The following is a 22614-nucleotide window of genomic DNA, read 5'->3' on the forward strand; positions in this document are numbered from 1 at the left end:
CATACTTTTGTCGTACTAGATTATATTACAAAGCAGTTAAACATTATGTGTAATCTTCCATAGAGCAAAAATTATTTTTTAAATATTTGAGGAGATTTACGGGTTTTACAGATTTTGAGCTAAGCTTTATATTCTACTTATTTATCTTTGTACAGAATAACTTATGAGATCTAGAAACCCACACCTGTATAGGAGGTGATTACCCCGTGCAGTGAGCCTCCAATGCTGTAGGGGGCGATGAGGGCAGCACAGTGTGGAAGGTGGACGTGAAAGGATCATTTCACCCAGATTTTTGTATTCCCAGCTCCCTCCAGAGTGAACTAACACATAGTGTTTAACAAACGTTACAGGCAAAGCCGTCTGCTTTCCATTTCCAGCACCACTGTCTATTTCCCACCCAAACAAAGAGTGTGATTAGAAGTTACTGATCCAAATGGAACAGAATTGAGAGCCCAGAAATAAACCCACACACCTACGGTCAATTAATCTTCAACAAAGGAGGCAAGAATATGTAATGGGAAAAAGAGAGTCTCCTCTTCAGCAAGTGGTGCTGGGAAAGCTAGACAGCCACATGTAAATCAATGAAGTTAGAACACACCTTCTCACCATGCACAAAAATAAACTCAAAATGGCTTAAAGACTTAAACATAAGACAGGACACCGTAAAACTCCTAGAAGCGATCATAGGCAAAACAGTCTCTGACATAAATCTTACCAGTGTTTTCTTACGTCAGTCTCCCAAGGCAACAGAAATAAAAACAAATGGGACCTAGTAAAACTTACAGGCTTTTGCACAGCAAAGGAAACCATAAACAAAACGAAAAGACAACCTACAGAATGCGGGAAAATATTTGCAAACGATGAGACCGACAAGGGCTTAATTTCCTAAATATATAACAGCTCATACAGCTCAACAACAAAAAACAAACAACCCAACCAAAAAATGGGCAGAAGACCTAAATAGACATTTCTCCAAAGAAGAAATACAGATGGCCAACAGGCACATGAAAAGGTGCTCAACATCGCTAATTATTAGAGAAATGCAAATCAAAACGACAGTGAGCTGCCACCTCACACTAGTCGGAATGGCCATCGTTAAAAAGTCTACAAATAACAAATGTTGGAGAGGGTGCGGAGAAAAGCAAACCCTCCTACACTGTTGGTGGGAATGTAAGTTGGTGCAGCCACTGTGGAAAACAGTATGGAGGTTCCTCAGAAAACTAAAAATAGAGTTGCCATATGACCCAGCAATCCCACTCCTGGGTATATATCCAGAGAAGACTATAATTCAAAAAGATACATGCACCCCTATGTTCATAGCAGCACTCTTCACAACAACCAAGACATGGAAACAACCTAAATGTCCATTGACAGATGAATGGATAAAGAAAATGTGGTACATATATACAATGGAATACTACTCAGCCATAAAAAGGAATGAAATATGCATTTGCAGCAACATGGATGCAACTAGAGATTATCACACTAAATGAAGCAGTAAGAAATAGAAAGACAAATACCATATATTGCTTATATGTGGAATCTAAAATATGACACAGGGACTTCCCTAGTGGTCCAGTGGTTAAGACTATGTGCTTCTAATGCAGGGGGCCCGGGTTCAATCCCTGGTCAGGGAACTAGATCCCACATGCCGCAACTAAGAGCCAGCCCGCATGCCGTAACTAAAGATCCTGCATGCCGCCACTAAAAGATCCTGCATGCCACAACTAAAAATCCTGCATGCCTCAACTAAAGATCTTGTGTGCCACAACTGAGACCCAGCGCAAATAAATATTTTTTTGAAAAATAAAATATGACACAAATGAACCTATCTATGAAACAGAAACAGAATCACGGACATAGAGAACAGATGTGGTTGCCAAGGGGGAGGGGTGGGGGAGGGGTGGAGTGGGAGGCTGGGGTTCACACATGTAAGTTTTTATACAGAGAATGGATAAACAACAAGGTCCTACTGTCTAGCACAGGGAACTATATTCAATATCCTGTGATAAACCATAATGGAGGGGCTTCCCTGGTGGCGCAGTGGTTAAGAATCTGCCTGCCAATGCAGGGGACACGGGTTCGAGCCCCGGTCCAGGAAGATCCCACATGCCGTGGAGCAACTAAGCCCGTGTGCCACACCTACTGAGCCTGCACTCTAGAGCCCACGAGCCACAACTACTGAGCCCATGTGCCACAACTACTGAGCCCACGTGCCACAACTACTGAAGCCCACGCACCTAGAGCCTGTGCTCTGCAATAAGACAAGCCACCAAAATGAGAAGCCCACGCACCACAACGAAGAGTAGCCCCTGCTCCCTGCAACTGGAGAAAGCCCACGCGCAGCAATGAAGACCCAACACAGCCAAAAATAAATAAATAAAATAAATAAATTTTAAAATAAAATTAAGTTAAAAATAAAGCCAGAAAAAAAAAACCATAATGAAAAAGAATATGAAAAAAAAAAAAAGTTGTTACTGACCCAGTTCCTCAGTTACCTGCTCTTAACCTGCATCTCTTGACACTCGGGAGACACCATGGACTCGAAGCAATCTCGGTCCCTCTCTCCTTCTCTGCAAAGTGCAAACCTTGGGGAAGCCAAGGAAGCTTGTCAGTAGATGAAGGCCAGATTTCAGCACTGGTGGCCCTTCTGTGGGTCAGACACCCCAGAAAGTGTGCAATTCACCAGTAGCTTTATGTAAAGGGACCAGCTGAAGAGAACTGTCTTTACCAAATTGTTGGAAGTGATATGGACACAAAGGTACTGCTTTACCATGCAACCTCAAAGTCTCTTTTAACTCTGAAATAATCCATCTCTTTTCATGGATTACAATAACCATAGAGGGAAATTTAAGTGAAAATATTACCCAAACTTTTTCTTTGAGCCATTGAGTTGGTTAGAAGGTCCTTGCTCCAGGTTCTCCAGAGACAAAAGGCAGAATATCTCTACCTCCTTCCCTTCTTTCCAGCCCAAAGGAGGTGACTACTCTAGAGACCTTTTCTGCCTGTAAGGAGGGACTCTGGGGCAAGTCCAAGTTGCAGAGAAAGGAGAGTGTCATTTGCATTTTCAAGTCTAATGATGCACACCAACTCTCAGGATAGAGGCCTTTGAGTCTTGAGTCTGTACTCCAGGCTTCTACCCCAGGGAAGCCTTCCTTCACCCACAGCTCAGTGTGTTCCCCAGCTCTTGTTATGAAATAATCTGTGTTTTACACCTTCAAGAGATTTTGCATCTTCCATTCCCCACGTGCAAGAGAAATTTTCAAATGACTCTTGGCATTAAGTTAGCGTCAGTATGAAGGAATTACTTTTCTGTCCATCTCTCGTGGGGTATAATACTAATTGACTCAAATGAGGTAATTACAGAAAATTACCCCCCAAACTGATGCATTGCATATCAGGATTTTCATATTTGTGAGCTGCATTTTACTTGAGCATACAATGCCTTTGGTCATAAATCACAGGTGTGAGATTACTCAGCTAAAGATTAAATTGCTGCTGTTTAAAAAGTCTTCAGCAGTTTAAGTCAGAGATTCTTAACTCTTGAAATTGTATGTAAGCATTTTGTTTATGTACCTTTGTCCAGGAAGAGTCTGTGCTTTTCATCAAATTCTTAAAGGGCTCTGCAAACCTAAAACAGAATAGAATTCAGAATAGAATGGGAACACTGACTACTTAGCCTAATTACTGAAAGTTCTTATACTCCCAACAAATACATTTTTAAAACCAAAATTATGAAAAAACACTTTATTTAGCTTATGTCACATTAAACTTCTTTCTGCAACAGTTCCATAGACATTAAAGGCACACAGCAAAGAAAAAGTAGTACCTGGAGGAATGGAAAGCAGGTTTCAAAATCTGCTTTCACACAACAGCAGACGTTCATTTGTCCAAAGGCCCAAATTTAAAAGCCTGCTTAATGGTACAGAGCATTCATCTGAAAAACATGACAAGTTATAGCCAGCCAGTGGGCTCTGAGGTACACAGGACCACTGAATAACAACGTTACAGGACCTACAGTCATGGCACTTAGACACCCAGCACAGAAAGAGAAACACAGCAGCACAGATTGTAGAGTTACAGGAACTGTTCTGGGCTAGCGTATCGTCAGAGCTTTGTCCTTCCCTTAAAGGAAGCCCACCACCACATAACACTGACTGGCCCCACAAGTGAACAGGACCCTCAGCATTCAAAAAAAAAAAAAAAGAAAAGAAAAAGGATCCTTGACTCCAACGCAACAAAAAGGGTTATAAGAATAACACTGCAGAGAATGCACATCTTTGAGCTACCACTTTGAGCCAAAGTTCCAGCAACTTGGAGAGCTGTAAGGAATAAATGCATGTGTTTTGCCCTGCAGTAGACTAGACTCCACGGGGAAGCATCAGTGCCTAAAAGGTGTGAGAATTTTACACAGGTAAGTTTCCAGTGAATCTACTTCACAGCAACACATCTGGGGAAAATGATGAGAGGAGGAGGTGACGGCAGTGCCACCCACGAGCTTTGAGCCCAGGATGGGAGGGTAGGAATGATATAATTCATCTTGTTTTTTCCCACCTGTCATGGCTGCTATTCTGTAAAGGTTCACACAGACCCCATCTAAGCTGAGGAGGCAGAGGGTAGAGTAGAATGCAACCATAATGTAACCGTCTCTCCTCTAAGCACCGAGACTCAGCTCAAGCAGCAGACTCCTACGGAAGCAAGTCTGTAGCAGGAGCAGTGCTGGCCAGGCAGGCAGAAGACCTCAATTCTGGTCCCAGTTTTGCCGTTAAGTAGTTTTACGACCTTCAGCAGGTCCATTTACCCCTCCGGGCTTTAATTTACACGTGTACAAAAGATGGGACTGAACTCTCTTCTACAGGGTGTTCTGGAAACGGAGCCATTTAAACCAGAGTAGCCACGCATGTCAGATTGCATTTGACGAATGGATTCTGCAGTCTAGAAGTATTCTTTAGTTTTTTTAAACCGCATGATTACTTTCAGCTCTGTCACTTACTCCCTTGTGTGACCTTGAGCAAGTTTGCTTAGACTCTAGGTTCCAGAGCCAGAAAACTGGGATAACAGCAGTTAGTATGAGGATTAAATATGAATGTATGAGGCACTGAGCACTGTGCCTGGCACACAATGTTCCACAAATACTATTTTCGGGTACTAAACAATATTTTTATCATTTCCTTCATATAACCTTTATTATGTCTTTTTAAGACTTTTTAGCAGTTTAAAGAAATGTGTCAAATCTTAAATAAAAATGTTTCATTTCAAAATAGACTAGAAACTGAAGGTTCACCTTTGAATTTGAAAAGGTGTCAATATATGCAAGTTTCTTAGCAGATTTAAATAACAACCAAACTCGGTTTTCACATGCTAGAACATTCTAGAAGTGCTTCAACATAGCTTATAGATATGAATATATAACGTAGCTCTGCCAAGAATTGGGAACTGATATTTTTTTAAGTGAAGCTGAAAATAATTAGTCTTCCAGCTGAGTTAGCAGAGGAAGTAATCCAGATAAAGACTGTCTCACTGAAGAGCTTTTGTTGATTTTGCATTGTTTTGTTTTTAATAGTTAAGACCCTCCAGAAATGTTCTTGAGCTGACAACTTAATCTGCTGCTCCCACCACAATTTTTGAAGATAAATCTCTTCAAAAATTATTTTAGGGTTGAATCCTTTGTAGTTAGTCCTGGTGGACACTGAGCATGTGACAGGCCTGAGGCCACAAGGAGAGGATGTGGTGGGGACGTAGGGAGATGCAGTTGGAATGTGGACAACTCACTGTGCGGCTCTCCTGGGGTGGCCCATGTGGGTCCTTTTCAGCAGCTGCCAGCTCTCCCAGGAACCTGCGTGAACACTGCACTAGTGGTTTCTGTATTAAGAATATTCCATGTTAATTATCATTAAAATTTGTCTATATGATTCCCATATTAGACACTCATGTTTTTGGAATTTAGCTCAAATCTCACTCATCTCCCACAACTAAGTTTGTCCTATTAAATGATCACTTACAAACCAAAATGTAGGAAAGGAATCTCACCATACGAGTCTAAGGCAAAGCTGAGCATCCTTTTTCCACAATACATAAAGTGTAGTTGGGTGGGTTATTTTTTTTCCAATACTCAATTTAATTCTTGTTTACAGTTGTCAGGTCCTATCCTCTCTAGTTAATTCCTTTTAAAAACTGAACTTGAAAACACTGTGCTTAGCTATGGGAGAAATTTAAGTTGCCCATGGACCATCTGGGTGGGTAGATACCCTCCCCCAAAAGAAGACGTTTAAAAGAAAGCACTATGTTTTGTTTTGTTTTTTAAGAAAGCACTATTAAAGAGAAATGGCTAATCTTTAAAATGGACATGGAGGGTCTACTCAAAACCCAGAAAAACAGCAGCCTGACTTTGCACTTTGTCATCCTTAGAGGACACATTTGGAGCAGCTGGGAACAGATTCACACACTTCCTCTGAAAGGGGAAAAGGGCCCTAGAATACTCAAAACAAAGAACACCTTTAAACTATAGACCTTATTATCTCAGCTGCCTACTTGGCCCAGACCCCAGTCTAAGAGACAGCCTTGCACCAGGGCGGCCTCTCAGGTTGGACTTACTGACCAGTTTCCTCAGCACACCTAGGTGAGACCACAGCCAAGAAGAAATGACCAAAAGTGTTACATGCTCCTCATGGGCTAAATCCAAATGCAGTGAAACAAGCAGCCCCAAGAAGCATGCAGGAGTGTCTGTGGAAAATGGGCAGTGGGCACTGGAGGAGTTTTCATAAGAGCGTGCACCGTGCAGATGACACACAGGGTGCGGCACAGACAGGTGCTAGGACACCTGAGACAAATCGGTTGCCTACCTTGGCATCAAAATCCAACCTGCAAAACTTCACTACATAGTAATGGGGTTGCAGCTTAGACCTCATTTTTTTTTTTTTTTAAATTTTTGCTTTTTCAACCTGGTAGTCTCTTTTAGAAATACAATTAAGAGAATTTCATTGGCAAACAACTGTTCACGGCTGCCTTCCTTTGCCTCCCGCTTCCCACTCTCTAGCTTCCATCCCCTTGTTTGTCATGGGGGCTCCTAAACTGGCTGGAAAGAAAGAAAAGTGACCTGCTGAAAAACACTGGTTCCCTCGTTCCTACAAAATCAAATATATTTGCTGTACTCAATCTTGCTGAGGCTGCAACGAATCACTAAGAATAATTTCAAATCACCCCAGAATACAGACAATGGTGTGTTCTCTAGGTACATGGCCAAGAGTTTCTGATACAGCTTTGCTCAACTTTTTTAGTAAAACTGCATTGATATCAAAATTAAGAATTATTCAAGATCACACTGGCAGAAACCAACCTTATTGAATGTAATCTTCCTAATGACTTTGGTTTACTGTGGCTATAGCACATTTCTGTATTTACTATTTTCAAAAAGAAAGTGTGTTTAATCTCCTATCACAAGGTAATTTTTAAAAACATTGCAAAAATCACACGATTATTTAACTACTCTCTTCCAAAGTATAGATGTAACTCGTTTTATGCATTCACTATGTTCCTGAAAATTTGTATGAAAATTTCAGTTTTTAAAAATTGAGTTAAAATTGTAATTTCAAAGGAGCTTTGTCACCGTGTCCTATTTATGTTCCACTTGGAATAAGAACTAATATTTTACTAACTTTTTATTTCACCCAGCCCACCATATAAATGTTCTGATAAGAAAATATTCTAGAAGAGCCCTAGGGTATAAAAGAATTTTCTTGCTATAAATACTTACCCTAAATATTTCTCTTTTTTAAATAGAGTTCACAATCTTATTCAAGTGGTAGCTCACCCCGTCTATACGGTTTGGCCCTGAACCTGACACACTGATGTGTGTGTAGCTGTTCATCCTTACGTGCAATACCATGCCTCACACACACAGCCTGAAGTGTCCCTGTCTCCCCTGGGTGGCTGATGTGGCACTTGTGGCTGCCCCAGGGGAGCACTGTGGCTGTGACCCACACCCACAGGAGAAACCCCATTCCTGCAAACACTGGTCCTTTCTCTAGCACACACACTGGGCCCCTTGGGACAAGAGAGTTTTAACAAAGGGCAATTCCAGGGGTAGGGGTATTTAAATCTCCACACTCCTCCATGAAGGTGATCACACACACACACACAGACACACACCAAGTAATTTGTAGGCTTTCTGAATGCAAACCAAGAGGGGTGGACCTGCATGAAGGCGGCAGCAAGGTCTTGGGGGATGAACGTGGCTCACATCTGAGCTTGACCACTGGTTCCCCAGGTCACATTCCCTCTGGCCTTGGATAGAGTCACAGCAATATGTGACATCTGTCCTCACAGGCCTGTGAGGTAGGTGCATGGAACCAGTTAGTTGACTGCCGTCGTGGTTTTCAATCCTACGATCAAGTGGTCCAGAAGGCAGCATACAAAGGGCTAATTCTGCAGGCAGGTTTAGTGACACAATAAGCCTTAGTCCCCTTCCTGTGCATGTGCCACATTCTCTCCCCTTTCTACTTGACAACGCTTCCAAGTCAGATTTCCACCAGTCATTCCAAAAGCTGTAAGAAGATGTTTTCCAAAAGGTGGGAGGGAAATGGGAAGTGAGAGGGACCACGACGAGATCCAATGAGGCCAAGCAAGACGTAAACTCTGCACTCAAACGTGCCCCCTGGTGACAAGGAGCACTGGCTTTCTCACCCTGACTCCTGGGAAGTAGGGAGGTCGGGGAAGGATGGTATTGAGGGGCCATATGAGGGGTCACACAGCAGAAAGCCGATGAAGCCCGCCCCCTCCTGATGGGGCTCACGGTTTGTGCTGGAGTTCACGCTTCAGCCTCTGACCTCCTCTGCAGCCTGACCACACCTCAGGGCTTGGCCATCACTGAGCCTGGGGGTTCTGGGAGCCCTCTTTGCTCTCACTTTCCTCCACCAGGCTGCACTCGGACCCTGTGACTGAGGACTTGCTGCCGCGAAGTGTGTGGGCATTCAGCATCTCCAGCAGCAGGTCGTAGACGGGGACCACATTTTTGCACTTCATGTTGAGCAGGTGTTCCATGCCCTTGTTACTAGGGGGACAAAAAGGTGCTGAGATTCCTTCCTGAAGCAGCCAAGGGAAGTCTGACATCTTCCCCGACAGAGCCGGTCCTCCACCCCCACCCCCGCGCTTCTTCCAGCCCTTTGCTAGCTATGGTTCTTGCATCTGTCTCCTCCAATGATCTACACGTAAGGACAAGTACAATGTCCTATGGACCTTGGTGTCCCACCACCCACCCACAATGGCCTGATAGCACCGGCACATAGTGCGATGGGGTCCTGCTGTTCACCATAGTTATGTCTACACAGTCTTCACAAACACTGAACCATTGCTACTGGGAGAAATACAGGGTTAGGTTCTGAGAGGTCCTGGTCCCAACATTTTCATTAGCCCATTAATACATAACCTTGTTTCTTCTGAGTTATTGTTATATAGACACTTTATTTAACACATAGAGTCCATTCACTAACATTTAACTCGGCCTATAGCACTAAAATTCATGCCTGAACAAAGTGTATCTAACACGTATATTTTTTCTGTAGGGACATCACAGATTTCTTGCACTTAGGAACACTAGAGATCACTTCAGCACTATGCTTGGGGTCATTTTTAGACAGTGAAATCCCCAACAAAGCACAAAAATGGCAAAACAAGGCACTAAATAGACCACGTATTGGACCCTTGTTTGCAGTATGAGAGCAGAAACGAGAAGGCAGAGCAGCACTTCGTGTGACCCCTGCTGGTGACGTAAGTGTGGGTAACTCACATTTTTTGCCACGCTGCACGTGGCCTCGAGTGACCTCAAAAGTGCCATGAGTATTGATGTGGGGGTTACAAATAAATTTTAGCAAGCAGGCAAATTCATAAACAGGGAATCTGTGATTAATGAGGATGGACTGCTTCTGCTCTGCAAATGGTCATGTGCTGAGTAATCATTAAAGAGGAAACAGAGGCAGAGGTCATTTCCATTTCCTCCCCCTTGGTAAAATTCTCGAGGGGTCTGTTGTCCTTTCTCACCACCCCTAGGCTTCCCTCCTCCTCGAGGGAGTACCTACCTTCCATCCTCATGTCCCCTCGTCCAGCCCCATGGCAGGGCTACCCTCCTCCCAGGTGACAGCAAGCACTGAGCCGCATGGTACCAGCATGAAACCATCATCACACACCATCCCCCTCCACGAGCGCACACAACGTCCATTTCCTGAATACCCACGCCCTGCCTTCCCAAACCTACTGGGCTCGCTAGTTCTCTTAGGTCTCGCTCTTAACATCCTGATGCTCTCGTAAGAAAAGAACAGCTCTCGGGGAAGCCTTTGTGTACCTCCCCAAATCACCAGCCTCAGAGCTGATCTAGAGGAGCTGGGTTTAACCTCTTCAGGAAAAGACCTCAGGACCCCAGCCCTGGCTAGTGCAGAAAGAGGTGGCAGTTCACTGTAGGAGAGGAACTAACTGCCCCTTTCAGAGCTCCATAAACAAGCTAAAAGCCCCAGCAACTGAAAAACAGATAAGCCACACAGGACACCATAAAAAGCTCCTATGAGGACCATGCCACATTCAGTGCTCGCTGTGGCCAGTCTTTGGTTACAGGTGTGTGCACTGATGATGCACCCCATTCCCCTTTCAGGGGTTCTTTTCCCTTAAAGGTGGCAATTCTGCCTTATCCATCTCAAAGTTGCAAAACCCTTTTTCCAAAGCTCTTCACCCTCCTCTGGGCATGTGCACAGCCCCCTCCCACCACGCACCCCATGGAGCGGCCCCCGCAGGGACTGTACCTGGCATGCCTGACGTGAGAAAGGAGCATCAGCAGGTTAGCCAGGCGGACGGACTGCTGCTGGGAGGGGATGCCGCTCTTGGCGATCACCCAGACCAGAGCATCCGTCACAGAGTTCAGTAGATGAGCCAGTTTCCGGCTGCTGTCAGCATCCTGGGGTGCTTCAGCTGAAGGGTACACACCTGGACAAAGCATAAAAAAACCGTGAGTCACTGCCCTGAGAGGAGAAAACGGAAGTCGTGTGCTCAGCCATTAGGCATGCATAGGTTCTCCAGGAGGGAGGCCAAAGCGATCTGGGTTGCTCTGACATCTGCATGTCTGGTGAAACCTTAAAAGCATGGCTTCACCTGTGCACGGTGCCCTTGTCCCCCAAGAGCCAGCCCTGTCACTGAGCTGGAAGGGAAAGCCTTCCAGCTGAATGCCGGATGAACGCAGGCAGACTCAACGGCCTCTCAGAGGGCCCCCTGGCCCAAAAGTGTGGCCTTGCCAAGCAGGAAATGTATCTAGTTGCCTCAAACCATGACATGGTGTATCTCAGCTGCAGCAACAAATACCCACATGGAGATGGTCAGAAAGTGAGATTAACTCAACTCCTAGTCCCTAAGAGGGCCCCTCATCTACGGGGAGTTTAATAAACATAAACTAATCACCACCGCTATGCCGCCTCCCCCAACCCCTGTGTGCCACGTGCAGACGGCCACGGCAGGGCCACTGCCACCTCTGTCCAGGCCCTCAGCATCTCACTTCAGGTGATGCCTTGCTGGAGCAGGAAGACCACCGATTTGGAGTCAGACAGACCTACTCTATATCCTCCATGTCTCGCTCTCTGACCCCTGACCAGTCACGCAGCTCCTCCAGCCTCAGCTCCTCACTGAGCAAAGCCTACAGGCACATGTCTACCTCCCCACGAGGTAGGTCGCTTCCCCCTTCCTGCCTGGCCCGGTGTTTACTTCCCCTGTGACTCTCGGGACTGAGGTACTTGGCCTCCCAAAGGCTGCAAAACAACCGCTCGGGTAAATCTTGCCCTACTACCCCCTCGCCCACCAACCCTGACTCCTTGATTCCTGGCAGCAGGGAATTAATTAGCTTCTCTTCCAGGCTTTCGATTTCAAAGAATAAATAGCAAATACGTGAAGTCAACGGGGGAGCTGCCGACTTTTGACTGTAATGAGAACGAAGGATGGCTGGCGCTCTATCATCCACAGAATTGGTTTGGGCAGTTTTTGTTCTCTACTTTTATTGGCATTTCCAGTTCAATTAATGCAACTCAGTTCAACTCAGTTCAGTTAAGGCAAGGGACACAATGAACCACAACCATGCCAGTGCAGCGCTTTGCCACATCCCTAGGGTCATGTCCCTCCATGATGTCTGATGATGCAGATTTCAAATATTCATCTTTGGCCCAGAAGCTGCTGCTCTAACCCATCTGCTCACCTGTTCCTCACAGTGACTCTTCCAGGCTCCCTGGCATGCTGGGGTCAAGCCTCCCACTGACCCCCATGGCAAATGACCTGCCCTCTCACTGCCCCCACCTTCCACTCAACATGCCCTTGAGTGTCCAAAATGAAAAATGCAGATCATGTGGTGCCCTTCAGTGAATTCCCAGCTCTTGGGGTAGAGTCCAAACCACTTGGTGCGGTTGTCAACGTACCAGGCCTCTGCTCTTTGCATCCTCAGTTCCCCCACACCTCACCTTGAACACTACTTTCAATTCCTTTAACAGGTGATGCCCTGAGCATACTGAGCTTTCTGCTGAGGAATGCTCTTCCTTCCCTCCCCTCCTCCACCCATCTCCTCCTCTTCTCCACATCCCCTCCTCTTGCTTACCTACATCCATTCCTCCTTTAGATTCCAGCCTGGTTATGAACTTCCTTGTGGAAGCTTCCCTGACTTCCCTCTGGTTTGGGCCCTCCTCTGAAGCTCCAAAGGTGCCCTGTGCTTCCCCAGCTGAGGGTAGCACGTTGTCCTACACGCTGGATGTCCTCATACACACGCTCTGACCCTCAGTGAGACTGGACATAAGTACTGTGTAGGCACAGACCCTGTCTATTTGTTTGCCATTATATACCCACCACCTATTACAATGACTGACATGGAGTAAGCACTCATAAATGGAAGAATTAGACTGAATTTACATTTAGCCAATCACACCGTTATAATTGAAATGATAAAAATGCATGTTGATGCATATTTTAGGTACATACACAGAAAATTATTAATCAAATGAAAGCTTAGAGAAAATTATTTTAAGCTTATTTTCCCTTAAGATTGACCCTGGCTGCATTAACAAGTACTTTCTTTAACTACCCTTTAGTCTATTCTGCTACATGAAATGTGTTCCATGTATTTCTACTGCCATAAAGAAATCTTACATTTTTGGATTCTAAAAGGAGTCAAAATTATGCACCTGTACATATGTCAGTCTAAGGTGACAAAAAGTGAAAATATAAAAATATTTGGCTAGTATACAAATGTTCACAGCAATATTACTCATAATAGCCCCAAACTGGAAACAACCTAAATGTCCACCAGCGGATGAATGGATAAACAAAATGTATATCCATACAATGGAAGATTACTGAGCCATAAAAAGGAATGAAGCAAGACAGAAATAGAGACACAGATGTAGAGAACAAACATATGGACACCAAGGAGGGAAAGGGGTGGTGGGGTGGGATGAACTGGGAGATTGGGATTGACATATATACACTAATATGTATAAAATAGATAACTAATGAGAACCTGCTACATAGCACAGGGAACTCCACTTCGCTCTACAGCAGAAACTAACACAACATTGTAAAACACCTATACCCCAATAAAAATAAAAAATAAAAAAATAAAAAGCAGAATGTCAAAAAAAAAAAGGAAAAAAGTACTGACACATGCTACAACTTGGAAGAAACATCATGCTAAGTGAAAGAAGCCAGCCACAAAGGTCTACATTTTTATGATTCCATTTATATGAACTGTCCGAAATGGGCAAATCTATACAGACAGAAAGTAGATTAGTGGTTGCCCAGGACTATAGGTGGGACGGAGATTGGAGAGTGACAGCTAGATTGGGGAGTACAGGATTTCTTTTAGGGTGGTGAAAAACGTTCTAAAGTTGGTTTTGATGATGGCTGCACAAGTCTACGGATATACTAAAAACCACTGAATTGTACACTTTAAATGGGTGAATTGAGTGGCATATGAATATCACAATAAAGCTGTAATTTTTAAAAGTAATAAAGTGAATCTTCAGAACCCAAATTGCAGTAACATAAAAGCTCCTCAGTACCTCCTTATGTCTGACCAAGGCTCCCCTCAGATAACCTGTGTTGGCTATTGGGTCACCTTCTTCATAAACGAGCAGTCACTGCCAAGGGTGAGCCCTGGATCTTCTACAGGCTGTGGGGTCAGCACAGCTCCATACAGGGCTCAGGGTCCATCACTGATGAGGGGTTTGGGGATAGGGGACACTGCAGTTCTGTAAAGGCATGTGCAGTATCAATTTTACATATGGGGAAAGATTTTACGTACAAAAAGATTAACCTATATAAAATCATCCTGGGAAGGAACTGGGCTGTAGGATACCCATTCCGCTGCCTGCCTCTCTTTTCAGTCAGCAGTGCTGTGCCTGCACTTTGCCCATTCACGTACCCTCTTGCTCATCAGACACGTAGGTACAGGGTAATCGCTAAGGGGCAGTCCCCAGGAGGGTCAAGAGACAAGACACAAAGCCCCCAGGATGCTCACTGCCCAGACACACAGGAAACGGTAAGGATTAACTCCTTCCAGCTCCCAAGAGCTAAGAACATCAGATTTCATTTTAGAACCAAATTAAATGACTTTGCCTAAAACTAAAGAAATACAGTAAAAAAGTCAAGATCTTGGCACACCACCACACACATACCAAAGAAAGTAAAATAAAATCAAGGACACAATTTCCTTTCCTCTTTATCGCCTGGGAACAGCTGCGTGCTCCTTTCACCAGCCCACCTGATGACTTTCTGAGCAGCACATGGGGAGAGATGGGCAACCCCCCAACATCTGCCACGTCCTAAGGGTTCAAAGGATGAAGATATAAGCTCACCACAACTGAAAGCAAATAAATCAGAAGAGATAAAGTGTTTAATAAAAATTCCAGAATACTAACCAAAGGAAAAATGGTCTGGCTTTTGGGAGGTGTATGTGGGGTTTTGTTTGCCTGTTTGCTCTGAGGAAAGAACCTCTAGCTATGACCATCCCCTTTATCACCACCTCCTAACCCAGCACCATAACAGACTGATGTTGGAGAGGTGTTGGTAACATGGACCCAGGAGGCTGGTGCGTACAATGCTTGGCCCCCATGTTGTCCATCAACAGAAAAGCACCCATCTGGCCTCTTCAGCATCCTTCTGTGTGTCCTTTTGTATCTTGGCCTTCTCCGCCCACCCACATCATGGGAACCCTTCCCTAAAACTCAGAGTGAACCAGGGCTTGAGTTGATCTCTTAATAATTTTCTTCAAGTAAAGTAGGATTATCTGGTTCTAACTATTTCTTTCATTTAATGAAAAGTTTCATCCATATGAAAACTTTGTAATGAAAAGTCACAAAAGTTTGCAAAGCCCTAAAATTGTTTAGATACATAGATCTTATTCCTAATTTTAAATATTTTAAAAGACTAATTATTTGCAGATTGATTCCACTCCGTTTCCTAGATTCAGTAGCCTCTAATTCTATCCAAGGGAGGACTTCCCTAGTCTCCAGGTTTCTGGGTGACAAGATGGCTGGTCCCAGGACTCTTAATTTGGATACGCTGCTACATTAAGTATAACACTCACATAACACCCTGGAGTTTCTAAAACACTTTAACAAATATTGTAATAGGTTGTGTTAAATGCAAGATTTTCTGTTGTGTCTGAGTCTCAGGAGCCATATCAAAGACTGAGTATATATAATACAGTAATACCAGGCACCCTCACATCTTACCTATACACCGTGGAAGAGGATTTGCTGAGAGGGAAGTTTGGATGGTGCTGCCCTCACCCCATCTCTCCCCAACAGAGAGGAACATGCTCTTCTAAGCCTGGTAAGGATCAGACCCCTCATTAACTGTAAGAGTGTATATCCCTATTCTGGACCAAAAGCATTGTATCTAGTTCATTGCTGCTAAGATTTTTATTAGGATCAAGTTGAATTTACAGACTATCTGTGGGGAAGATTGACTTCTTAACATACTGAATCTTCTAACCCATTAACATCTCTCTCCATTTATTTAGGATTTCTTATTTCTGTCAGCAATGTTTTGCAGTTTTCAGTGTGCGGTCTCACATGTTTTGTCAAATTTAACCCAAGGTTTCACAATTTTTGATGCTATTGTAAATAGTATTGATTTTTTATTTGAATTACCAATTGTTCATTCCTACCATATAGAAATAAAATTATTTTTTATATATTTCCGTTATATCCCACAATCTGGGTAAACTCACTTTTTTGTAGACTCTTTGAGTTTTCTACACAGATTATCACATTTTTCAAATAAAGTGTTTTACTTCTACCTTTATAATCTGGATGGATGTCTTTTATTCTCTTTTCTTGACTTATGACACTAAAACTTCCAGTAAAACATTGAATAAAATTCATGAGAGCGGACATACTTGCCTTATTCCTGATAACAAGCAAGTATACCATTAGCTGTAGATTATTCATTAATGCCCCTGATTAGGTAAAGGAAGTTTCCTTCCGTTACTAGATTGTTGAGAGTTTTTAGAAGGAATGGGCATTAGATTTTGTCAAATGCTTTTTCTGCACATATTGGAATAATCATATGGTTTTTCATTATTATTCTGTTAATATGGTAAATTATGTTGATTTTCTTTTTTTTAATGAATATGACAGGTTTTTTTTTCTTATTTATTTATTTATTTATTGACTGCATCAGGTCTTAGTTGCAGCACGTGGGATCTTTCGTTGTGGCACACAGGCTTCTCTCTAGTTGTGGCACATGGGCTCCAGAGCACAGGGGCTCTGTAGTTTGTGGCACACGGGCTAGTTGAGGTGTGCAAGCCCAGTAGTTGTAGCGCTTGGGCTTAGTTGCCCTGTGGCATGTGGGATCTTAGTTCGCCGACCAGGGATTGAACCCGCGTCCGCTGTATTGGAAGGTGGATTCTTTACCACTGGCCCACCAAGGAATTCCCTGTTGATCGATTTTCAAAAGTTAAAGAACTTGTATTCCTGGGAAAATCACACTTGTTCACAATATATTATTGGATTCTATTTCTAAAAAATTTGAGAATTTTTGCGTCTGTATGCATGAGAGATACTGGTCTGCTGTCTTCTTTTCTCCCAATATGTTGGTCTGGGTTTCCTATCAGAGTAATGAGTTGGAAAGTATTGCCAGCTCCTCAGTTTTCTGCAATAATACGTGTAAGCTTGGCATTACTTATTCCTTAAATGTTATTTTATAACTGGAGTTTGTATCTCTTAATTCCCTTCAGTTACTTCATGCACTTTCTCTCCCCTCCAGCAACCACCTGTTTGTTCTCTGTAGTTTGTTCTCTGTATTCATTAGTCTATTTTTGTTTTGTCTGTTTTGTTTTTTTAATTCCACAAATAAGTGAGATCATACAGTATATGCCTTTCTCTGACTTACTTCACTTCGCATAATACCCTTTAGATCCTTCCATGTTGTTGTAAATGGCAGGATTTCACTTTTTTTAAGAGCTGAGTAATATTCCATTGTATGTGTGCATACACATACACACACACACACCCCACATCTTCTTTATCCACTCATCTATTGACAGACACTTAGGTTGCTTCCATATCTTGGCTACTGTAAATAATGCTGCAGTGAACATTGGTGTACATGTACACCAGAATACACATACTTTTAAAGTGCACATGGAACATTCTCCAGTATAGATCACATGCTAAGCTACAAAACAAGTCTTAATAAATTTAAGAAGGTTATAATCACATCAAGCATCTTTTCTGACTACAACAGTGTGAAAAACTGCAAAAAACACAAACACATAGCAAACTACGAAAAAAATCAATGGGTCACTGAAGAAATCAAAGAGAAAATAAATATATACTTGGAGACAAATGAAAATGGAAACACATGATCTGAAATCTATGGGATGCAGCAAAAGCAGTTCTAAGAGGGAAGTTTGTAGCAATACAAGCCTACCTCAAGAAAAATCTTGAGCTATTCCTTTTATTGGAATATGGGCCTTGAATGCTATAAATTTCCCTCAAACTATTTTTTAAAATTAATTTATTTATCTTTGGCTGTGTTGGGTCTTCGTTGCTGTGCATGGGCTTTCTCTAGTTGTGGCGAGCTGGGGCCACTCTTTGTTGTGGTGCACGGGCTTCTCATTGCAGTGGCCTCTCTTGTCGCGGAGCACAGGCTCTAGGCACACGGGCTACAGTAGTTGTGGCTCACCGGCTCTAGAGCGCAGGCTCAGTAGTTGTGGTGCACGGGCTTAGCTGCTCCGCGGTATGTGGGATCCTCCCGGCCCAGGGCTTGAACCTGAGTCCCCTGCACTGGCGGGTGGATTCCCAACCACTGCACCACCAGGGAAGCCCTCACTCAAGCTACTGCTTTAGCTGCAACCCCAACATTTTGCTGTGTTCTACTTTCATTTTCAGTTAGTTCAAAATGCTTTCTAATTTTAATTTTGATTATTTTTCTGTGATCCATGGATTATTTAGATATATGTTACTTGGTTTCCAAATGTTTGGAAATTCTCCAAGATCTTTCTAATATTGGTTTCTAATTTAGTTCCATTGTGTCAAAGAAAATACTTTGTATGAATTAAATTCTTTTAAATGTATTCAGACTTGTTTCATGGTCCAGGATATGGTCTATCCTGGTAAATATTCAATGAATACTTGAAAAGAATGTGTCTTCTGCTGTTTTGGGGTTGAGGGTTTTTAAAATGCCAATTAGGTAAAGTTGGCTGGCAGTGTTATTCAAGTCTTCTCTATATTTACTGATTTTCTGTCTACTTATTCTATCAATTATTGAGAGGGGGTATTAAAATATCCCACTATAATAAGGGGTTTGTCCATTTCTCCCTGCAGTTTTATCAGATTTTACTTCATAAGGTTTGAGGTTCTCTTATTTGGTGCATAAATGTTTAGGATTGTTATGTCTTCTTAACAAATTGACTCATTTATCATTATGAAATTACCTTCTTTATTCCTAGAAATATTCTTTGCTCTAAAATTTATTTTTTCTGATATTAATGTAGCCACTCCAGCTTAATACTCTGTTCATTTTTTTAAATTTCATATTTAGAAATTTAATTTGTGTGTGTTTCATATTTTCCATGTCTCTCCTTAACCTGTTCATGCTTTCCTCTACTCCTTGGACATATGGAATACAGTTACAGTAATTGTTTTAATGCTCTTGTCTACTAATTCTATCATCTACATCACCTGGTGTCTTTTCCAATTATTGTCATTTTCCTCATAATAGGTCATATTTTCTGCTTCTTTCCATGCTTGCTAACGTGATTGGTTTACCCTGTTAAGTGCTGGATATTCTTCCATTCCTTTAGATAGTCTTGAGCTTTATGCAGTTAAGATGCAGTTACGTTACTTGGCAATAGTTTGATCCTTCAGACTTGCTTTTTTTCTGTTTGTTTTTTTTTTTTTTTTTGCGGTACGCGGGCCTCTCACCGCTGCAGCCTCTCCCGTTGTGGAGCACAGCTCCAGACGCACAGGCCCAGTGGCCATGGCCCACGGGCCCAGCCGCTCTGCGGCATGCGGGATCCCCCCGGACCAGGGCACAAACCTGTGCCCCCTGCATCGGCAGGCGGACTCCCAACCACTGCGCCACCAGGGAAGCCCCCAGACTTGCTTTTTAAGTCTCATTTGGTAGGACCAGGGCAGCCTTTAGTCTAGGGCTTATGTTACCTCACTACTGAGGCAATACCTTTCTGAGTACTACAGCCAACATCCAGTAGAGTAGAAGGTTTTTCCCCTGTGGCTGGTGAGAACATGAACTATTCCTGGCCCTGTGTGAACTTCCAAGTGTTGTTCTGCCTGCTCCTTTCTGGTGGTTCTTTCCCTGTCCTCAGTTAGTATCATAAGCATGAAATTAATGCTCAGCTGAACACCTGAAGGGGATCCTCTGCGGGTCTCTAAAGCCTCTCTGTCCGGCTCATTCCTCTCCAGTTCTCTCCCCTGAAAATCCTAGCCTCCCCAAATTCACAACTCTGCTCCCTCATTTCAGGGAGACCACTGGTGTCTATCTGTGTTACTTCTCCCTGTATTGCAACCTGGAAACTGGCTCCAGGCAGTAAACTGGTCAAAGGGATCACCTTGTGTCTATTCTCTTGGGAGCCATTGTCTAATGTCCAATGTCTGTTTTACATATTCTGTAGGGTTGTTTAAATTCAAGGTGGCTAAGTGGATTCTGTCCCTGTGTTTGTTTTCAAGTTAATACTATAAATAATCAAAAAGAAAAAAGCCTGTAACTTGAGATGCTTAAAATCTAGCATGGAAAAGACTCACCTCTCCTGGCAGTGGAAATTTTCCAACAGAAACAGAACCCCATTTTCCTAACAGCAATGCTGAACAGAATAAATTCATTTTGAATGCCATTATGACTACCAAGCCAAAAAAATTTCTTAAGAAAAGATTTCTTAAATTTGGATTTACTGTAAACAAATCCTACTCACTTACTGTCCCAAGTGGTAATTACATCACATGTCTACCTCACCCTCTGTAATTCTCTCTACATGGCAGTTCTGTCAGATGCTGCAGGAGGAATGCCGTAGCCTTAGGCTTTCCCATTTGCACAGATGTTTCTAGTTTCCCAACAACACAATATGACGTCCAGAGGCTAAAATGACTGTGAGGAGCCATGCCAAACATAAGGCTTTACACTGCAAAGTGGTGTAACAAGAAGCAAACTGCTTTCCAAGGAGCACTTTGCTACACAGAAAAGAGTTCTAAATTATTTCTGCAAGTAAGAGAAGCCCCATAATCTGGCATTTGATGATCCTCCTGTACCAAGGTGGGAATGAACTTTCCAGGGAAATCTTTCCTTTAACAAAGACAAATGACAGCAAAAATCTGAGGTAACGTCTGTAGGTAGATTCAAAGAGAAGGTCAGAAAACATTGATTTTCTTCCACAATCAGCTTCAAATGTCCCACCTGGACATTTCCTATATGCACATCAACTTAATCACTGATGTAAGCTGGGCCCTCATATTATTTTATAGAAGGTGAATGGTAACAATCAATGTCAAGAAGGTGCCAGAAGCTCCAAAGCATTTAGGAGTCTTCTTGGCTTTCCCTACAATTTTCATTTGTCCAACAACTTACCATTTCTACTCACAAATGTCTGCTTTCTAGAACTGGGGTAGGGAGTGTACTGGGTGTGGGGTAAATGTCCTGCCAGGCAAGTAAGGCCAAATTGAGATCCAACCAGGAAGTACCCAAAGGTTGTCTTCAGGGTCTCCGAGTCTCACATGACCTTCAAATTCCTTCTTCATTCTCCCTCTCCTCTCCTTCAAGACCTAACTTCCTCCCCCCACCCCCCCCTCCTGATCCAGCTATTTCCCGGACAGCTCTCCATGCTCTATACCAGGGTTACTCAAAGTACCATCTGTTACCAGTTCACAAAGAGAGAAGAGGAAATTGAGACTAAGCATTCAGAAACTTTTACAGTAATTGATAGAGTAAGTTTAGATCAGTTGAATGTAACAACAAAATACTAGGGCTTATATTTTGCACTTTTCTTTTTCTAGTACTTTTTTATTTTACAAAAGTAACTATCTATATGGAAGGATATACCATGTTCTTGTATTAGAGGAATCAATATTGTCAAAATGACTATACTACCCAAGGCAATCTATAGATTCAATGCAATCCTTATCAAATTACCAATGTCATTTTTCACAGAACTAGAACAAAATTCTAAAATTTAAACGGATACACAAAAGACCCCAAATAGACAAAGCAATCCTGAGAAAGAAAATTGAAGCTGGAGGAAATCAGACTCCCTGACTTCAGGCTATACTACAAAGCTACAGTAATCAAAACAGTATGGTACTGGTACAAAAACAGAAATATAGATCTATGGAACAGGACAGAAAGCCCAGAAATAAATTCACGCACCTGTGGTCAACTAATCTATGACAAAGGAGGCAAGAATATACAATGGAGAAAAGACAGCCTCTTCAATAAGTGGTGCAGGGAAAACTGGACAGCTACATGTAAAAAAATGAAATTAGAATACTCCCTAACACCATACACAAAAATAAACTCGAAATGGATCAAAGATCTAAATGTAAGGCCAACACTATGAAACTCTTAGAGGAAAACATAAGCAGAATACTCTTTGGCATAAATCACAGCAATATCTTTTTTGATCCACCCCCTAGGAGTAATGAAAATAAAAACAAAAAATAAACATATGGACCTAATTAAACTTAAAAGCTTCCACACAGCAAAGGAAACCATAAACAAAACAAAAAGACAACCCTCAGAATGGGAGAAAATATTTGCAAGCAACTGACTAGGGATTAATCTCCAAAATATACAAACAGCTCATACAGCTCTATGTCAAAAAAACCAACAACCCAATCCAAAAATGGGCAGAAGATCTAAATAGATATTTCTCCAAAGAAGACATACAGATGGCCAAAAAGCACATGAAAAGGTGCTCAACATCACTAATTATTAGAGAAATGCAAATCAAAACTACAATGAGGTATCACCTCACACCAGTCAGAATGGCCATCATCAAAAAGTCTACAAACAATAAATATTGGAGAGGGTGTGGAGAAAAGGAAACCCTCCCACACTGTTGGTGGGAATGTAAATTGGTACAACATTATG

General features: G+C 42.6%; 1 protein-coding gene across 1 annotated transcript in view; it reads right to left on the minus strand.

The window, feature by feature from the left end:
* Positions 1-8862: 8862 nt before the first annotated feature.
* ESR2 (estrogen receptor 2) overlaps positions 8863-22614 on the minus strand; it is a gene marked incomplete at its 3' end in the record, with an annotated part of 59863 nt that continues 46111 nt past the window's right edge. Inside the window, 2 exon segments of the mRNA XM_081229156.1 lie at positions 8863-9049; positions 10788-10968. Coding sequence (XP_081085282.1) covers positions 8863-9049; positions 10788-10968 — 368 coding nt within the window.

Source organism: Mesoplodon bidens, assembly GCF_964165515.1.
Source record: "Mesoplodon bidens genome assembly, chromosome: 3".
Taxonomy (NCBI): domain Eukaryota; kingdom Metazoa; phylum Chordata; class Mammalia; order Artiodactyla; family Ziphiidae; genus Mesoplodon; species Mesoplodon bidens.